Source organism: Colobus angolensis, unplaced genomic scaffold, assembly GCF_000951035.1.
Source record: "Colobus angolensis palliatus isolate OR3802 unplaced genomic scaffold, Cang.pa_1.0 Scaffold419, whole genome shotgun sequence".
In the NCBI taxonomy this organism is placed as follows: Eukaryota; Metazoa; Chordata; class Mammalia; order Primates; family Cercopithecidae; genus Colobus; species Colobus angolensis.
Genome location: NW_012117588.1, coordinates 439,947 through 460,748, shown reverse-complemented (window position 1 = coordinate 460,748; position 20,802 = coordinate 439,947). Strand labels below are relative to the sequence as shown.

General features: G+C 39.9%; 1 protein-coding gene across 3 annotated transcripts in view; it reads right to left on the bottom strand.

Moving 5' to 3' along the window:
* Window positions 1-20,802, bottom strand: part of DOCK8 (dedicator of cytokinesis 8) — a 243,141-nt gene that overhangs the window by 164,139 nt on the left and 58,200 nt on the right. For all 3 annotated transcript variants that reach the window (XM_011956463.1, XM_011956464.1, XM_011956465.1), the window contains 2 exons: window positions 11,950-12,125; window positions 8,978-9,049 (listed from right to left, as the gene is read on the bottom strand). In XM_011956463.1, coding sequence (XP_011811853.1) covers window positions 8,978-9,049; window positions 11,950-12,125 — 248 coding nt within the window. The remainder of the gene's footprint in view (window positions 1-8,977; window positions 9,050-11,949; window positions 12,126-20,802) is intronic.

The window sequence follows — 20,802 nt, the reverse complement described above, 5'->3', positions numbered from 1 at the left end:
AATTCTCCTGTCTCAGCCTCCCGAGTAGCTGGGATCACAGGCATGCACCACCATGCCCAGCTAATTTTTGTATTTTTAGTAGAGTCAGGGTTTTGCCATGTTGGCCAGACTGGTCTGGAACTCCTGACTTCAGGTGATCCACCCGCTTCTGCCTCCCAAAGTGCTGGGATTACAGGCATGAGCCACTCCACCTGGCTCTAATTTAAAATCAAAATTTCTCCTCAAAAGATGCTTAACTTTTGGGACCATCAAATTTATTTGACTATTGTTCCTTGGCTATTGTACACAAATGATGCTTGCTTTCTTTTCTATCTTCCATTTTGTTAGAGTGTTTGTGTGAGTTTTTCAGATGGACACCACAGTCAATGACAAATGGGTATTAACAAATTAGTTACACAATAGTGTTAAAACTTCAGTTCACAATATGCACACTTTAAGACTTCAGGGTTTTTGCTATGGAAAGCATTAAGACTAGCATCTTCTATGACTGTGTGTTCAAAACTAGAGCAAACTTTCCCTCTCTTCCTCATAGTAGGTTTAACATCTACTTCCCCATTTAAAAACTTCCGAAAGTCTCAAAGCTCCCTCATGGCAGCAAGGGTGAACCTGGCTGGGGAGGAGAAGACAAGGGTTGGCAAGCATGTAAAGATGACTCATGCCAGAAGTGCTGGCCGCAGAAGGAACCATCACTGGGTAGGCAGTGAGACTGCTGGCTCACTGCCACTGGCTATAAGAGACTCCCAGCCTCATTACCCCACCCTGGCAACGGAATCAAATAAAGCCAAGTTCCTGTTGTACCTAGATGCAGACAGGAGAAAAATGGGGAAACAGGCCAACTGCTAGAAAAATGATTCTCATGCAATGAACTCGACCTATTGCTTCCCAGGAGATCTGCATTTCTTTTCTTAAAACACTCTTCTAACACATTTGAGACAATCTAAAGACCAAGCACGTCTTGAGAGCATTCTCCTTAATGACAGTGTGGTGGAGCAGGCAGAATTCAGGCACTACAGTCAGAAGGAACTGGGTGCAGATGCTGGCTCCTTAATCTACTAATAGACCTTGGGCAAGGCTTTAGTCTTTCAGAGTCACAGTTTCCTCAAGTATGAAATAGGGGGAAATGTTGCTCATTTTGAGGACCTATTGTGAGGATTAGAAAATAATATGTGTTCCTCATCTTCTTTTTCCTCTTCCCTACCCTCTCTTTCCTTTTACATCCTCTTTCCCCTTTCCCTTCTCTCCCTTCCTGTACAATTTGGTGCTAAAATCATAAGGTGCATCAGAACAAGGCAGCCCTCCATGCCTTGGGGTGGGAGTAGCTAAGGAGGTCCAGAATAGGAAGTTGAAGCCCAAACAGGGTGAGGATGCATCCATTTAAGACGGACTGCCTGGCATAGAAAATCAGAACCCATATGGTGTGAGGAGGGCATCCAAGCTGAACCAGGCTGGCATGTGATAACAGAGCCTGGAGAGTCTTAGTGGGTTTGGATTTGTGGGGAGGGAGTCTATGCACAACAGGTCAAGAGTGGCTCTGTGACATCCACAGCTGGATTGCCCTTTGTTACCACATAGGCTGATTAGCCGAGTTTGCTTTTTCATACATTTAGAAAGCAAATAGCTAAGCACCTTGACAGCTAGCACAACAAATGCATGTCATAATAAGCAATTATTGATCAGGGAGACATTTTTATGGTGTTTTGGGAGTAACTGAATTATATGCACTGATGTGTTTGAATTTTAATTGTTTACCAGTTCACTGGGAGTAAAATATGGAGTAATAAAACAGATGATACCCCATTCCTTGATATCCCAGCTCTCCTTGAGCTCGACCTTCCTCCAGAATTACCTTAATCACCCCAGATGAAAAACAAAGTCTAAAGGCTTTTATGATGCTGCCCATAACACTCATGAAATGTTTCACTGTCTCTGGCAAGAATAAATATAGTATGTAAACAAGTTTAATTACTTAAGAGTTCAGCTCTCCACCAAGCATCAAAAACATTCTCAAGTTTATCCCTCTTTGCTTCATTTAGAGAAAATGACATAGGAAGTAAAGCGTAAAATAGTTAATATCACCCAAAAGATGTCATCAAATATTAATCCACACAAAGTTATCAAAATATGCAGCTATAAGGTGGGACAACCAAGCAAACATGGCACCATGCTAATCAGTAAACCAGGAACCATTTTCAAAAGTCATGGGGAGAAAAGCACTATTGTTTTTAGAACAAGGACACCAAATTTGGTGCTATAGACATGAATGATAGAATAGAAATCGTTTAATAAATCTTCCAGTCTAAGTAACACAAACATTTCAAGTAAGAAAATACATGTCCTCCAATATACTGGAGATCATGTATTGCACATTTTTGTGTAACTTAATCTTTCTCTGTTAGGTTTAAAAGGAAATCTAAAAATTTCCTCTATCCTTCATGGGCAGCATTATTTGTATGATTTAAATGTCTCAATTATAGAACTTGAGTGGCAAATGCCCTATAGAACGATGAGAGTGGGAGGGAACACAAATGGTCATTACTCTACTCCTCTACCCCCTAAGTGGGATTCAAAACCATTACCACAGTTAGCAAGGACATAAAAGCCTATCTCTAGATATTATAGATAAATGTAATATCAGCAAGGAGATAATTGAGGAATAAAGGAGCTAACTAAATCAGTGTTTGACTGCATGGTTCTGGATAACAAAAGCATGTCCTTAAAATGCAAAGGGACTTCATTAAGTATGGTCCTCCAGAGGAAGGCAGGTCGCCCCCTCCATGGCGCATTCAATATATGGGAGAGAATTTTGTATTCATTCCTTTGACATGCTAATATAAGTATGTTTTCTGATATGTACTACTTAACAAATATAATAGCTAATATTTACTGAATTATTATTATATATGCCACCAAAGTATTTCACTTGGAGGGAATATTTGGGATAAATGGAATTGATTTCTTCTAATTTAATGATCCAAGGCAGATTTTACATCACGGGCACTATAGTGCCAGCACCACCCAAGGACACTCCCATGTCCTTTTGTAGTCAGCCCCCTTCCCCACTCCCAGACCCTGGTAACCATGGACCTGTTTTCCATTGCTGTAGCTTTATCTTTTCCAGAATGTCAGATAAATGAAATCATGCAGTTACCTTTTTTGTCTGGCTTCTTTTTTTTTTTTTTTTAAAACAGAGTCTTGCTTTGTTGACCAGGCTGAAGCGCAATGGCATGATCTTGGCTCACTGCAACCTCTGCCTCCTGGGTTCAAGCGACTCTTCTGCCTCAGCCTCCTGAGTAACTGGGACTACAGGCACGCACCACCACGCCCAGATAATTTTTTGTAGTTTTAGTAGAGACAGGGTTTCACCATGTTGGTCAGGCTGGTCTGGAACTCCTGACCTCAAGTGATCCACCCACCTCAGCCTCCCAAAGTGCTGGGATTACAGGCATAAGCCACCACGTCCGGCCTTTGTTTGGCTTCTTTCACTTAGCATACTGCATCTGAGATTCATCCATGGTGTTGTATATATCAATTATTTGTTCCATTTCACTGCTGAGTAGTATTCCATTGCATGGACTTACCAGAGTTTGTTTACTACCCAACTGAGTACAATCTGGGTTTTTTCTAGTTTTTGGCAATTACAAATAAAACTGCTAAACTACTATATTTGCATACAGGTTTTTAGGTAAATATTCAAGAGTGGGACTTATGGTTTTATGGTTAAGTGCATATTTAACCTGGATTTTAGAACACATAAGGAAAGGAAATTTGGTGATAGGAAACTGTATTCAGAAAGTAGGTGTAATAGCTTCCAGATTAAAATAATAGCCTGTAATCCCAGCACTTTGGGAGGCTGAGGCAGGCAGATCACCAGGTCAGGAGATCAAGATCACCCTGGCTAACACGGTGAAACACCATCTCTACTAAAAATACAAAAAATTTGCCTGGCATGGTGGCGGGCGCCTGTAGTCCCAGCTACTCAGGAGGCTGAGGCAGGAGAATGGTGTGAACCTGGGAGGCGGAGCTTGCAGTGAGCCAAGATCGCACCACTGCACTCCAGCCTGGGTGACAGAGTGAGAGTACATCTCAAAAAAAAAAAAAAAAGAAAAAGAAAACACTGAAAGAAGACTGGAGGAATTTAAATTTTATTTTAATAAATAATATTCTGCACTGACAAGAATATGGGAACACACCAGTTTCATGCCCAGTTGGTAATGGAATGAAATAGCATGACTTTTCTGGAGAAGAATTTGGCAGTACTTATCAGAGCATACTATGTACACTGGCTTCATTTCTGCCCTCAGAAATATTCACACACCTGTGTAGGGGCAAATGTGCAGAGATGTTTGTTTCGGTATTATTTGCAATTATGAAAAATGGAGACGACCGAATGCTCATTTAGTTTCAATAATTTATGACTCATTCCTTCACCCTTTCAATACTAGGCAGCATTTCAGTAGAATGGGATATAGCTCTGACATGGACAGTTATTTTTTAAAAAGTTTGTAATACATAAATACATACATGAATACACATATCTTTATGTGAAAAATATAAATAGACAAATATTTTTTGTGAGGGTGTGAAAAGATCTGGAAGCTACACAGCTGGGCTTTATACAGTGAAGAGTGAGTTAAGGGAAGGGTAGGATGCTGGTAAGTAGTGAGGCATGAGATTTGCCTTTTCCTTAATGCACCTCCATATTACTTGATTTCTTTCAAAACAATCATCCATTATTTGGCACATAACCAAATTAAAGGAGAGCTAAATAATCAATCACTAATTAATAAATGGCCAGCAACCCCTATTGCATCCTCTTCCGACTTTCTAGTAAACCACTTATGAAGACACAGAAAAAATGGAAACTCATCCAAATGAAGAGATAACTTAATGCCTGAATCTGGACAGAACCTCTGTGGATCAGATGGAGCTGGAAAGAGAAGGATGTACCAAACTTTGTCTCCCCAAAGGCGAACTCACTGAATAAAGATAAGAAGGTGTTGTACACCTTCCTGCCCATGAGTCCCTGGTCAGTGTCTATACAGAAATCTGAATTCTCCTTCTTCATAGTAGTGGCTTATCTATGAAGGCATCACAGCTTCCACTTGGCTTCATTTATATGAATCACCACCTTCTCCTTGCCCTTCTCCTTCTACCATCATTCTAAAACAATACAGATACAACTCACAGAAAACAACAAGCTAAAAATGTGCTATGTGAGGTTGGGAGATGAAGGGCATCTGGCAATAGTGTACTGGATTCTCCCCACAGATAAAACACGACAGATGCACATAGAGACAGAATGATCCCTGGGAGGAGTGTGTGCTAGGAATTGTAGTTGTCATGGGCAGAGTGTTAGATTCAGAGTGCAAGAGAATCAGGCAGAGGGCTAGAAAGAGATGCATCTTTTCTACAAGAAAGCTTGTCGGAAACTGACAATGAGTTCTGAAGTTGTACACTTCTCCTGTCCACTAGCTGACCTTTGGGAAGGGAACTGCTCCATTACACAGGGGTGCAGAGAACTGGGCCAGTGGTAATCCCATCCCTAGAATGTTGCCAAACATAAAGTTAAAACAGATATTCCTTTCTTTTTGGGGGGAACAAGATGCAAAAACTTGCATAGAATAAATATATGGATAACCATTACTTCTATAGAAAAGATAAAAACAAATGGAGACACATAAGGGAACAGAAGCAATAGTCAAGTGGCTAATGGTCCAGATTAATGCTTTAATCCCAAACTCTTAGAAAATAATAAGTTTGTGAATCAAATTTTAAGCATGATGCCAAAATTAAATATCATAAGGAAAAATATTAATATAGATTTACTGATACAAATAATTCTGAATGTTAAAAATTAAAAACAACTTTAAAAGACAAAAAGCACACTGGGGAAGACATTTTTAATACATGATAGACAAGGGTTAATATATTTAACAAATAAAGTGCTTATAAAAATACACCAGGCTAGACAAATACATTAATAGAGATGCACAAATTTCATGAATAAGCAGAGCACCAGGAAAAATAAAAAATGGCCAAGAAACATACAGAAAAAAGATACCTAATCTAATAATAAAAGAAAATGAAAATAAAAGACAACCTTTTAACAAATAAAATTGGAAATGTTGATAAATGATAACATCTAATATTCTTGAAGATTCATCCATATAGTGTCAACAATTAATCTTTTTTTATTTTTATTTTTTGAGACGGAGTTTCACTCTTGTTGCCCAGGCTGGAGTGCAAGACGCGATCTTGGCTCACCACAACCTCTGCCTCCCGGGATCAAGTGATTCTCTTGCCTCAGCCACCCTGGGATTACAGACATGCACCAACATGCCTGGCTAATTTTGTATTTTCAGTAGAGATGGGGTTTCTCCATGTTGGTCAGGCTGGTCTCGAACTCCCAACCTCAGGTGATCCACCCTTCTTGGCCTCCCAAAGTGCTGGGATTACAGGCATGAGCCATTGTGCCCGGACTTTTTTTTTTTTTTTTTTTTTTTGAGATAGGGTCTTCCTCTGTTGCCTGGCCTGTTGTGCAGTGATGCAATCATCACTCACTACAGCCTTGACCTCCTGGGCTCAAGTGATCCTCCTGCCTCAGCCTCCTGAGTAGTTAGGACTACAGGTGCATGTCACCACACGTGGTTAATTTTTTAATTTTTATTTTTGTAGAGACGAGGTATCTGTATATTGCCCAGGCTGGTCTTGAACTCCTGGGTTCAAGTGATCCTCCTATCTCAATCTCCCAAAGTGCTGAGTGAGATTATAAATGTGAGCCACTGCGCCCAGCATACTGTTTGATCTAGCATTCCAAATCTTTAAATTTATGCATATCCTTTGACACAGAAATTCCTCTTGTAGGAATTTATTCCAAAGAAAAACATCATAAATATGTACAATTTTTTTGTGAGAAGGATGTTGTTGCATTTTAAGTACAACACTGAAAAGTAAGGAATTGTCTAAATATTAAAATTGGTTAAATAAATTTTGGTATAAATATATTATGCAATAGTTAATCATTGCATTGAGGAAGAATATTTAATAGCAAAGGGAGAGAATCGCTCTTTACGGTGAAAACTGAAAATGCATGTCACAAAAATGATATTATAATCTTATTTAGTTTTCATACAAACATATACCAAAAAACCCAACACTACTCAAAGGACAGACATCAAATGTTCATGATGATTATCTGTCTAGAGTGAAACAGAGTGATTTTTGTTTCATAATTATTTCTAAAATTTCTACAACAAGTATTCCAAAAAGAGTCATTTTTTTCTCTTACATTTGTGCAAGATCAAGAAAAATCACTACTCCAAGAAGCTTGCATTGCTATGAGAAATGAAAAAGTGGGCAAGCCCGAAATAGAAAATAAATCTGAAAACCAAATGTATCAAAATGGACCTTTCTATTTGTTGTTCCTTCTCAGATTTTTTTAGATCTTTAATGTCCAGAAAGTACCTCTAATGATAGCATTTAAAAACTTGAGAACAACTTGTTCTGAAATCTTTATTATCAGCAAACCATAATTTTACTTGACTGCCCAGCGAACTTTGTTTTCCATTCATATTAGAACAGATGATGGATTAGCATCTAACTTTCTCTTAATAACTTTTAATAACGAATGCTTTCTCTTTTTCTGCTGCTGAAAATGTATGCATATTGACATTATTCCAGAAAACCTCAGCACAAACTCAATGGCACCCTTCCAGGAGCTGGATAAAACCCAATCCTCAAAGTCTTTCATCATTTACCCCATAGAACAGTAATTCTTACTGTGGTATAGGAGGAGTGAGGCTATCAGAATTTTAAACTACTAATGTTTTGTCAAAGGTTCTGTAATGTGTCTCTAGTGGCGTGTGCCCTAATCTGTAGACAGTCCACATCTCACTCCCCAACACGTACACCCATGCAGATTGAGAATTTCAATGGGCATAGAGGTTTCTCATGAAAGAGTGCTGTCCAGCTCCATGGCATGGAGAGAAAAAGCTCAGAAAAATGTCACAGAAGGTTTGATTAATCCAGGAGAGAAAGATCCCTTACTGGAAGGCCAGAAAGTAATTTATTTCTTGGTCATAAACTTGAATACCACCTCTGAATCTGAGGCCAGGTTTCAATTCATTTAATTTTTTCCCCCTAGGACTTCATCAGAATTAGAAGAAAACAAAAAGGCTCTATTCCAGGTGCCCAATCTTTTGGCTTCCCTGGGCCATACTGGAAAAAGAATTATCTTAGGCCAAATATAAAATACACTAACACTAACCATAGCTAATGAGCTAAAAAAATCGCAAAAAAAAAAACATCTCCAATGTTTTAAGAAAGTTTATGAATTTGTGTTGGACCACATTCAAAGCCATCCTGGGCTCCATGCTTCCCATGGGCTAGGGGTTGGGCAAGCCTGCAGTCTATTCTTTACGTTTAAAATAGAACTTTCTTTCTCAGTAAGTGAATGGATAAATAAACAATGGTATAGCCATGAGATGAAAGATATTCAGCAATAAAAAAAAATGAGCTATGAAGCCACAAAAAGACATTGAGGAATAAGGTGAAATTACGGAGACAGTAAAAAAGGAAAAGGGGTTGCCAGGGAGGGAGGATGAACAAGTGGAACACAGAGGATTTTTAGGGCAGTGAACCGATTCTATATGATACTGTAAAGGCAGATACATCAAAACCCATAGAATATACAACATAAAAAGTAAACACTAATGTAAACTATGGACTTTAGTTAATAACAACATATCCATACTGGCTCAGCTACTGTAACAAATGTATCACACTAAAGTAAGATGTTCATAATAGGGGGAACTGTGTGTGTGATACGGGGTGGGGATAAGGAGGGAGTACATGAGAACTCTATTTTCCATGTAATTTTTCTGTAAACCTAGAACTGTTCAAAGCATTAAGAAATATTTAAAAACTAACAATATAAAATTAATATTTATATATAAAAAGTGGAAAAAAAGTAACTTACTTTCGGTTCACAATTAGCCACTCCCGGATGTAAGTCTGAACACAGTCCCTGACATGAGGGTCCAGTTCAACCCTAATGAGGTAGAAAATGAAATAAACACACGTTATTACTGGGTAAAAACAAAACAATCCCTTATCATAAGCAAGGAACATGATATGAATTTAAATCCTTATCAGTGAGAATGCTTAGGATGTTCTTGCCCAGTCATTCCAAATGTCTGAAGTATTCCTGAGGCAATAAACATTTTTACTTTGATGAGACAAACATGTTGGCATTTTTTGCTTTGTGGGTTTTCTTTATTATAGAGAATCATGCTAAATTATAACTATCCCTGAAGGCATTCTGACACAAGACAGGTAGAACTAGCTGTAATCAAATACAAAACAAGGAAAATAAGTATAAATACCTATCTCTGACAGGGTAATTTGGACATATTTTTTATGCATGTGTAACCTTGTTAGGACACGCATGTTCTCCTTTTTGAAAACCAGCAAAAAGAACAGTTGTCTTATGCTTTGACGAATTTGCAAACACTGGCTTTGGTTGGTGATCATTAATTCAGTTGGTTCCTGTCATGTCTGCTTAAGGAATGCACCATGAGCAATACTCTTCAAGTGCTTCAGAGTCTTGAAATCAGAAATAACAATCGTAGCAAAGCTTTTTGCTATTGTTGCTAATGCATTAGTACCAGAAATAAATGCTTAATAATAAGGCTTAATAATAAGGCTTAAATGCGACAAGCCTTAATTTTCTCATTTGTAATAAGGAGGTAAGAAAGGAGACATGCTGTTAGTATTAGATAAAATACTGTGAAGATTACACATGTAGTCTCTGGGCCCTAACTGCCCAAATCCCAGTTTCATCCCTTATAGCTATGTGACCACGAGTCAGTCACTTAACCCTTCTGTGCCTCCGTTTCCTCACCTTAAAGCCGTTAGAGTAGTAAGAGTGTCCCTTTTAGTAGACAGCTTTGATGAAGATTAAATCAGTTAGTATGCAAAGTGCTTAGAAGACTGCCTGGCACATAATAAGATGCATATATGATATTAATAGTTTACACTTACTATACATTATGCACTGAGGCAATCACTTTATATGTATTAATTCAGTTTATATGATTAATTCTCAATCAGCACCATAGGGTAGGCATTACTATTACTCTCACTTTGCAGAAAAATGAGATGGTAAGGATCTTGTTCTGAGTCATGCAGCAAGTGGTGGGGCAGGGACCTGAATCCAGGCAGCTCACCTGTAGCGTTCATGTTTTTCACTATCACGCCATCACAGCTCAACATAAAGTTCTGGGCTAGGCACAGGGTGTTCAACAGGAGTCAGCTATTGTTTACTCTGGTGTGATGATGATACTTTTCCCTGCCTTAATTATACAGAAGACTTTTTGGCAACAACTGAAATAGTAGAGGTTGTCTTAAAGCCATCAGACAGGTGTGTTACCTATAAATTCTTTTGACAAGGTAATAGTATACTAAAAAACTGATGCTAAGTAAAAAAATTACCCTCCTTATCAAATTTCAAAAAAAAAAAAAAACCCCACTCCTCCTTCCTCTAAATTCATTGTACTGTTTTTTGTTTTTGTTTTTTAAGAAAAAGGGTCTCACTATTTTGCCCAAGCGGAACTCAAATTCCTGGGCTCAAGTGATCCTCTTGCCTCAGCCTCCCAAGTAGCTGGGACCACAGGAACAAGCTGGGGTGACTGGCTACTGTAAGCATTTTAAACAGTTTTTTCCAAGATTCTGACCATATTTGGAAATATCCATTAATTTTACATAAATGAATAAATTAAGTGATTCTTCACTAAAGATGAAAATAGTAGGTGTTAACTTATATTAAAGTCATACCTGAATAAATGGACTGAAAATGGGGGAGTATGTTTCCCAAAAATGACAATGTTTTTGTTTCCTGGAAAGTGTGTAGTTTTAAAACATCAGAGCCACACATATGGTCAGTTCTCCTATGTGAGTGAGAACTGTCTGAAGAAGACAGCAACGGTTCACAATAATGTCACCCCATTATCATGCAACCTCCTTAAACTGTGATGAAATAAAATCCAAAGTAGAACTAGAATATCTCAGAGTAAAGAGGGCAGGGGCTGTGTGTCAGGATCTTCTTTCTGGGACCTTCTGGGGAAGATGAGAAGGTAGAACCTGTCCAGGAGGATATGAATCTTAATTTGGCTTTTAAAATAAATGTAAACAAAAGTTTATCCTAAACCTCCAAAGAGACATTACTTTTTCACATTTTGGAAGCAACAGGAGTTTCATTTAGCTACAATTCCACAGTGAGTTTGATACCAAAAGCTAATGTCCATGCCTATAAACATATAGAATACCAACTATAGAAACTCAAGCCCTAATCAGTTATTCACATATTTATTCTACAGAGCTCTCCCCACTGTTTCAGCGCTGCATGACACTTTCTTCAGAAGGACTTTGACTTATTCATCTTTTTATCTCAGTATCCAGAACACAGTAGATGCTCAATAAATGTGGGTTTACCTTATGTTTCTAACTTGATCCAGTCTCATAACTGTAAGCAATTAAAATGCTTCTAGATGGAGGCATTTCAGAAGTTATTATTAAAAGTCTTGACATTTTTACAAATGGAGAAACCGAGGATTTGGGAGGTCATGTGACTCAGCCAAGGTGACTGAGCTGGCAGCCAGGTGGTCTGGCTCCAGAGCCTGCACTTTTAACCTCCTCTTGAGCATTTCATTTGGTTCCCCTGCATCCCTTGCACTGGCTTAGTCTCCACATAGCTTTTCAAAAGCTCTGGCCAAACTAATTGCAAAACTACCTATACTTAGGTGATGATATCATATAGCTGTCCCACACATTTGAATGGATTGAGTAATTTTATTTATTTTTTAAGTTCAGATCGAGGGCATCTCCCCCACCCGCTTATTGAAAACAATCATGACGATCCCAATCACATCTACATTTTAGAAAACTATTTACCCTTCCTCCGGCAAAGAGGGCTGCAAAGTCCTACATTCCTTTGGTGTGAACACCACGTCCAAGTCATCATCAGTGAAGTCCCCGAGCTCCTGGGCAAGCTGCACATCCAGGCTGTTCAGGTGTGACATCAGAAGTCCTTCAAAGTCCACCGGCTCCACAGGGTCATAAAACTGAGGCTGGAGGGGCAGGGAAAAGGAAAAGCAGGTTCTCACCAGGTTTTCTGGTAAAAGCACAAAGGCAGTAGTAGATGTTTGCCTTGCCTTCCTTTGACTTAGTAAGTACTTCGCTCCTGGCATAAAACACAGCGACTCTTTGGAGGAGCTGTCAAACACAGAAGTAGTGATATGGAAAAAAATGCAGCACAGAAAGTCAAGTCATAACACGGTGAATAATTAAAATCACACCCCAAGGCGAAATTTTTCTCTCCTTAATTGCAACTTGATGAGGAATCCTGAGGAGATCCAAAATGAGATCACAAAGCTTCGCTGAATTTTTATAATTTCTCCCACAAAAGCTCTCCAAGGCCATGTTTTGTTTACCCAAATACAGTGAAGTAGGGAATGGAGACAATTTTCCAGAAATCCAGGCAAACTCAACACTGCTTGGCTGAGTATTTAGGCACAGTGTTTCTTTTGGCCTAAGTTACGCTATACATTGGTTCTCAAAAGCACGTCATATATAATCATAGCTGACAGCAAACACCAAATGTTTTGGTGGCTGAAACAATCCAGGGCAGTGATTTCTAAATGTCACTGGGTTGACTGGTGTTGGTCTGGAAGAAATTTCCACTGGACTGCAGCTATGCAGGCAAACTCAGGGCAATCTGCTGAGTTTTCATATGGCTAAATTTACTCACTTTGAAAGAAGTGTTCTTTGCTCTTCAATTTTACCTTCCACAGTTGGAGAGAGGGGGAATAAAAGACATAATAGAAGTTGATGGTAATTATAAAAAGTTCTTATAGTTGATAAAATTAAAAGTTGGCAACCTTTGTCAGTCCTCAATTAAAATATATTTTCTTTTCTGTGAAATCCAAAGACTTAGGAATGACCGCCCTAAGAAAGTAAAAGAATCACTTAGATCAAGTAGATTTGTGTCACAATAATAGCAGCTCTACGAAATGTTCATTTATGGCTGAGTCTTTGGAGTCATCAGCCCAAGGTGGGGCTGGGGGGCGGGGAAGTTACTGTTTTTCTCTATCTCTACCCTCCAGTGGACCAACAAAACAAATATCTTGGATTCTTTACTTGCACTGCCTTGATGGGAGACAAGGGCAGATCCAAAGGAAGTACTAACGAAACCGGTTTTTCATCCCTTTGAAACCATATACCAATAAGGGCTTCAAGTTGGAGGGGAGAGACAAAGTGCTGCTGAAGAGGCAAGAGGAAATCAGATCAGAGAATGGAGATGTGGCATGCCCCATCCCCTCCCCACTCTTGCTGTCCCTGATGATGGAGGAGTCATGAGTGACGTAAGTTAGGGAGTGAGGACGAAGCCACAAATTAGGCGAATGCCCTATTTCCTGTCTGTGATTTTTTTTTAACTTTTAGGTTTGGGGGTACATGTGAAGGTTTGTTACATAGCTAAACTCATGTCACGAGGGTTTGTTGTACAATTATTTTATCAGCCAGGTATTAAGCCCAGGACCGGATAATTATCTTTTCTGCTCCTCTCCCTCTTTGCACCCTTCTTCACCCTCAAGTAGACCCCAGTGTCTGTTGTTCTCTTCTTTGTTTTGGTAAGTGCTCATCATTTAGCTCTCAGTTATAAGTGAGAACATGCAGTTATCTGGTTTTCTATTTCTGCATTAGTTTGCTAAGGATAATAGCCTCCAGCTCCATCCATGTTCCCGCAAAAGACATGATCTTATTTTTATGGCTGCATAGTATTCCAAGGTGTGTATGTACCACATTTTCTGCACCCAATCTGTCATTGATGGGCATGTAGGTTGATTCCATGACTTTGTTATTGTGAATAGTGTTGCAATGAACATTCACGTGCATGTGTCTTTATGGTAGAATGATTTACATTCCTCTGGGTATATACTGAGTAATGAGATTGCTTACTTACATTATCCTATGCCATGGCAAAGGAGGGCAGAAAAGAAGGTGACAGGACAACCTCAATAGCTGACAGCAAAGCATTCCCCTCATTTCCTAGGGTTTCCAGGTGCTATGAGAAGAGACAGAGTCAGTTCCCTTGGCTCTGACTGGGAACCTGAAGGTCAGCTGAAGGGATGACTATAGTCCTTACAAGGGTGCCTCTCCAAATGAAACAACAGGGACCAGGAGGCGCTAAAGGAGCCAGAGATCAGCCTGTGCAGGAGCCAGATGAGACTGAGTTTGCATTAGGACACTGGTGAACTCTGCCAGAGAAAACAACAGACACCATCTATGCACAAGACAAATGCATCTGCCAATCTGCCACAGACACCTCCACAAGAACAACCCCACAGGATAAAGAGGACTCTCCCAGCCCACCCAACCACTACATGGAATACAGAGTTTAGAGTCAGGATTGAATGACTTCTATACGAAATAATGAAACTGCATTTTTTTCCAATCCCAACCTCATTACTATAAAGTTTATACCCATTTAAGTAATAATTATTCAGCATTACGATGTGCAAAGCAATTGGACTAGGATTGTCTCATACAACCCTCACTATAACCCTGTGAGGTCTGCATTCTTACTGCAAGTTGAGTTCAACTGGTGTTTCAGAATTTTGAATTTTTCGTATCATGTCATATTTACATATATATAACGAGATATCTAGGGGATGGAACCCAACTCTAAACATCAAATTCATTAATGTTTCATAGACACCTTATACACACAGCCTGAAGGTAATTTTATACAATATCTTTAATAATTTTGTGCCTGAAGAATTCTATTCAATCATAACAAAGAATGAAATCATGTCTCTTGCAGCAATATGGATGGAACTGGAGGTATTATCTTAAGTGAAAAAACTCAGAAACAGAAAGACAGATATCACACGTTTTCATTTAGAAGTGGGAGCTAAATAATGTGTACACATGGACATAGAATGCTAGACATGAAAGGCTTGGAGAAGTGGGAAGGTGGGAGGGGGTGAGTGATGATAGATTACTTAATGAATACAATGGACGCTATTTGGGTGATGGAGACACTAAAAGCCCAGACTTTACCACTTGCAGTATATTCATGTAGCAAAACTGCACTTGTATCACTTAAACTTATATGAATAAAAGAAAGTATTGTGTGTATGAAACAGTGTTTTAACTGTATTTTGACTGTGTCCCATCATGTGAGGTCAGGTGTGGAATTTTCCACTTATGGAATCATGAAGGCACACAAAAAGTTTCAGATTTTGGAGCATTTTGCATTTTGCATTTTCAGATTAGGGATGCTCAGCCTGTATCCTCATTTTACAGGTGAGGAAAGTGAGGCTAGAGATTTCATAATTTTCCCATGATTACACAGCTAGGGACTGGCCCATCTGGAATTCAAACCGAGGCAGGCTCATGTTCTTAACCACTGTAATTTTGATTGTTTTCTTTTGCAGGCCTTTCAAGAAATCTGTATATTCTGAAATAATCAAAACACCAGGCAACAGTAAGTGTGTTTGGAAGTGAATCAAATAATATATTTACCATGACCCACACATTCCACTCTGGGCTTCTCATAAGATTGGCTGCTCAAAGTAATAATAGTAAGTAAATAAAAGTGATAATAAATGTAAACGTATTGTGAAGAATATCAGTTACTCAAGGAGAGGCAATGGGAATATACACTTCAAAATTATACTGAAGCATAGTTTGAAGCAAGATGACATGAGCCATAAAACTAGTGAGTAGAAGCGTCATGGAGATATGATATTTGTGTGCAATCATCAGTGAGAAAAAATTCCACTTCCTGTCAGAGAATAATACTTGTCATGTTGGACAGGCATGGTGGCTCACGCCTATAGTCCTAGCACTTTAGGAGGCCAACACAAGAGGATTGCTTGAGCCAGGAGTTTGAGACCAGCCTGGGCAAAAAAGCAAGACTCTGTCTTTACAAAAAAAAATTTTTTTTGAAGTTAGATGGTCGGGGTGATGTACCACCTATACTCCTGGCTACTCCAAAGGCTGAGTTGGGAGAAACACGTGAGTCCAGGAGTTTGAGGCTGCAGTGAGCTATGATCATACCACTGCACTCCAGGCTGGGTGACAGAGGGAGACCCTGTCTCTAGAAAACCAAAAACAAAAAAAAAAACCAAAAAAAATCCCCTCAAACTTGTCACGTCCCTGAAATTTAAAGCCACAAATGATGAAAAACCGGGTTGATAATGGCCCCTGTTTTCTACAGGAGAGACTATCCAGGGAGAAAAGGATGGCTGATTTCCTCACTCAGCAATGATGTGTGGAGCATCTACTGGGTGGGGCATACTGAGTCCCTGAGGTGGCCACTGGGGATACAGAGGAGCACAGGCAGCTGTTCTCATGGAACTGCACTCCAATAAACCATGAGGTGGTGAAATGTGCAACTTTCTCACACATAAATAATGCCATTATTTGGGGGGGGGATTTGATAAAGAACATATATCATCATTGAGCACTGTGTGGCAATGTGCCAAGGCAACACACCCAGTTGATGATAAAGTTATAAACTCTTGAGGTCTGAATCTATTCCAGTACTCAAGAGCTGGTAAGCACAAACAGTAATGACAGCATTATTGAGTATGGTTCTAGCATTACACCCAAGTTGACATTTAATAATTTGTCTCCCCTACTCCTTCTACACTGAAACTAAAGTGGGAGGAAATTGGTCATTTCAAATGTTGTGTAAACTAGTCTTGCCCTTGGCAAGTGGGTGCAGACCCTAACTACTGTTAACTAGGCCTCCTAGCAGTTGTTCCTCTTGCAAATTCAAATAATAACCAGGAACCAAAAAAGATTTCTGTTCTCTAAACTATCAGGAGTCTTAATCTCAAGAGTAGGCTTTACTATGAGGCAATCAACACACACACACACACACACACACACAGACACGCACACAAACATATATACATACATCTAGTGGTAAGCCAAAGAAGGAAACAAACATTGGAGAGAGTTGCAGTGGCACTGCATTTCACTAGGGATGAAGTTTGGAAACAGGGTGGGGTCGGGAATGAGGAATTTCCTAAGATCAGTTCAAGGCAAGACTTGGGTCCCTGGAAGCTTAAAAGCCAAACATGAAAATTAACTGTTTTGTTTTCTCTGCTGTTGTGCTGTATGTGGTCTCCTAGTCAGTGGAGACCAAAGACTACTTTAAATGAAGATCAAAGTAATTTCAAGAAGGTCACCTTTACATCATGATTTTTCACACTATGTATATCATTTGTTGTATGTAATAACATAAGAGGAAATCAAAAATTAAAAACCAAAACAACTTTTTTTTTTTTTTTGTGACAGAGTCTCACTCTGTTGCTGGAGTGCCATGGCGGGATCGTGGCTCACCACAAGCTCCGCCTCCTGGGTTCAAGAAATTCTTGTGCCTCAGCCTCCTGAATAGCTGGGATTACAGGCATGTGCCACCATGCCTGACTAATTAGTGTAATTTTAGTGGAGACGGGGTTCCACCACATTGGCCAGGCTGGTCTCAAACTCCTGACCTCAAGCAATCCACTCACCTTGGCCTCCCAAAGTATTGGGATTACAGGCATGAACCACCGTGCCCAACCCCCTTTGAAAAATAAGACAAAAATACTTAAGACTGCAAATGCAAATGTTCCTAAACCAGCTTTACCTTTTGTGATGGTTTCATGATGTGTCAACTTGGCTAGGCTGAATGACATTTCCTTGAATTCCCTTTCCAGTATGTTTTCAGACAGGGTAAGCTACAAGAGAGTTCTCCTGTAAGAGCTGGAGGACAGAAGGGAGACTGCAGCCATTTTGTAGCATATACACACCTTTTTCCGTTTACACAATCAGTCATTTAGGTGCTTCTGTGAAGAGAATATTGCCAATGTAATTAAAGTCCCTAAACAGGTGACTTTAAGTTAATCAAAGGAGAGATTACCCTGGGTGGGCCTGACTTAGCCAGTTGGAAGCCTTTTCTAAGAAGGTAGAAGCTCTGGCAGTTCAGACTGCAGGCTTCAGCTTGTGCCCAAGGGGGCTCAGTCTGTTTGGAATATGTCCTTCCTGACTATCTCCCCTGTGGACTTTTGAGCTTAGTAGGCTAAGCCAATATCTTCATACACACCCATGTGGATTTCCCACAGGTTCTGTTGCTCTAATTGAACCTGACTGATACACTTCCTTTCATTCATTCAACACATACTGCTGGGGTCCTACAGCAATCAGACACTAGGCAACCAATTGTCTCAGGGTGTCCCAGTCTCTGAAAGTCTCACGTACTGAGAAAATTCTCAGTCCCAGGCAAATTGTGACAGTTGGTTACTCTACCTTACAGATACCACATTTACTAGGTTTTCCTCCTACTATGCAGTGCCCCGGAGCTCAATTCTAAATCTCTTCTCTATCTGCATTTAATCTCAAATGATCTCATCCACTCCCATGGCTTTGAATATATATTTTTAAAAATTACAAGTTTATATTTGCAGCCTCAACTTCTGCCATAAATTCCAGGTTGACTTTTCCAATGACACCTCAACATCGCTACTTGGTACTTTAACAGACCTCTCAAACACAATGAGTTCAAAACTAACTCTTAACCTTCCTGGCAATCTGCTCTTCCCATACTTTCCATACCTCCACACCTCTGCAAGTGGCAGTTCCAGTCCACCAGTTGCCCAGGTGGAAAACATTAAAGTCAATGTTGCTTCTTCTCTTTCTCTTACACTCTACATATCATCCATCAGAAGATCCTATCCACTTTGCTTCTGAAACACATCCAGAATCCAAACACTTCTCACCTCTCCGGCCACCACCCTAGTCCAAAGCACCGTCATTGCTTTCCTGAGTTACCGTGACATCTTCCTAACTGCCCTCCCTCGTCCAGTCTATTTTCCACACTGCAGCCAGTGATCCTCATAAAAAGTCAGATGGTTCCACGCCTAATCTTAATGTTCACAGCAGCTTCCTGTCTTAGAGTAGAAGCCAACGTTCTACAGTGTCTGAGGCCTGTGACCCAGTCCTGCTTTCTCTATGACTGCATTTCCTACTGCCCACTCTGTTCAGGCCTCATTCTGCTTCCTTGCTGTTTCTGAAGCATGTCACATATTGAAGTCTTGGGGACTTTGCACTTACTGTTCCTTCTGACTGGAATATTTTTCCTTCAGATATTTGTCAAGTTCATTCAGAACTCTGCCCAAGTGTTTCCTTTCCAGATAGAGGCCTTCACAGATGACCCAATCTAAAAGCATCTCTTCTGGGTCACGATTTCATTCTTCAAAGCCCTCAATACTCCCTGATACAATCAACATTTACTATTTGTCTGTGTCTGTCCCTCATTCTGAAAGGCAAACTCTATGAGGATAGGCCCTCTATTGTATTCACTATTGTATCTTCAATCTCACTGCTGTGCCAGCAGTTCCTGACACAGAGACCCAATACATATTTCTCAAATGAATGAATAAGCTCTCCACTATCTTTAAACGAAGCTGAAGGCAGTAACGTTCTTCTAGCTTCTGTGACATCAAAGCTCTATACCTTATGGACTAAACACTTCCCTGCTTCCACCAACAACAATCTTCCACTGATGCCACTGAGAGGGAGATGCTGACATGCCACCATGGGCATCACTCTAGTTTCACCAAGGCTGAGTTGATTCCTCTACTGCACAATGACAACAAAGAAATGCCTGCTCTGTGTGCAGAATGCCTGCCACTCTTTTGTTTTATCTTCCATTGTGAATTTGCATGAAAGCTATCTTGAGATCTTCATTTTCCATCATGCCCCTTCCAGTGCAACCAATGAAACCTAATAAAAGTCCAACTCCTTGAAAGATGAAGTACAAAAGAACAATAGAATCAGAAGAATAAAAGAGGACTATATTTATCAGGCAATTAAACATTTAAGTCATCCTGAGCTGTAAAAGAAAAAAAGTTGCTTTATTGCACAGAAGTCTATACACATAACAAAAATGAATGCCTTCTAAGCTATGAGACTTTTTTTTTTCCAATAAATGTTACATATACAAACATGCCATGTAACCATGGTGTTTGGTACATATCCAGGATGTGGCTTTTTACATCCTTTTCTTCAGTCAGAGCCGTTATGGTCCAGCTAATTCATTCCATTTTATTTCAAAACTTTCCTATTCTCACTTTCAAAAATAGGATTTTTCCCTCCATAAAATATGTAACTTAAGGTTATTAACCACTTATACAATGTCTCAAATCCGCCTTACTTCCTTAGGGCATAGATCCTAACTCTTTCTTTTCTTGTCCCCTCCCCTCCCCTCCTCTCCTTTTCTCTGAGACAGGGTCTCCTAACTCTTATTTTGTATGTTACTCTTCTTCTGTATGTTTTCTCTTCTCTTCTCCTCTCTTCTCTTCTCCACTCTTCTCTTGTCCTCTCTTCTCCCCTCCCCTCCTCCCGTCTCCTCTCTTCCCGTCTCCTCTCTTCCCATCTCCTCTCCTCTCGTCTCCTCTCCTCTCTTCTTTCCCTTTCTCTTCTCCTCTCTTCTCTTTTCTGAGACAGGGTCTTCCTCTGTTGCCCAGGCTGGAGTACTGTGGCTCAATCATGGCTCACTGCAGCCTTGAACTGCTGAGTTCAGGTGATCCTTCTGCCTCAGCCTCCCAAGTAGTTGGGACTAAAGGCATGTGCCACCATGTCTGGCTAATTTCTTTTTTTAAACTTTTTTGTAGAGATGAGGTCTCACTATGTTGCCTAGGCTGGCCTCGAACTCTTGGCTTCAAGCTATCCTCCTGCCTCTGCCTCCCA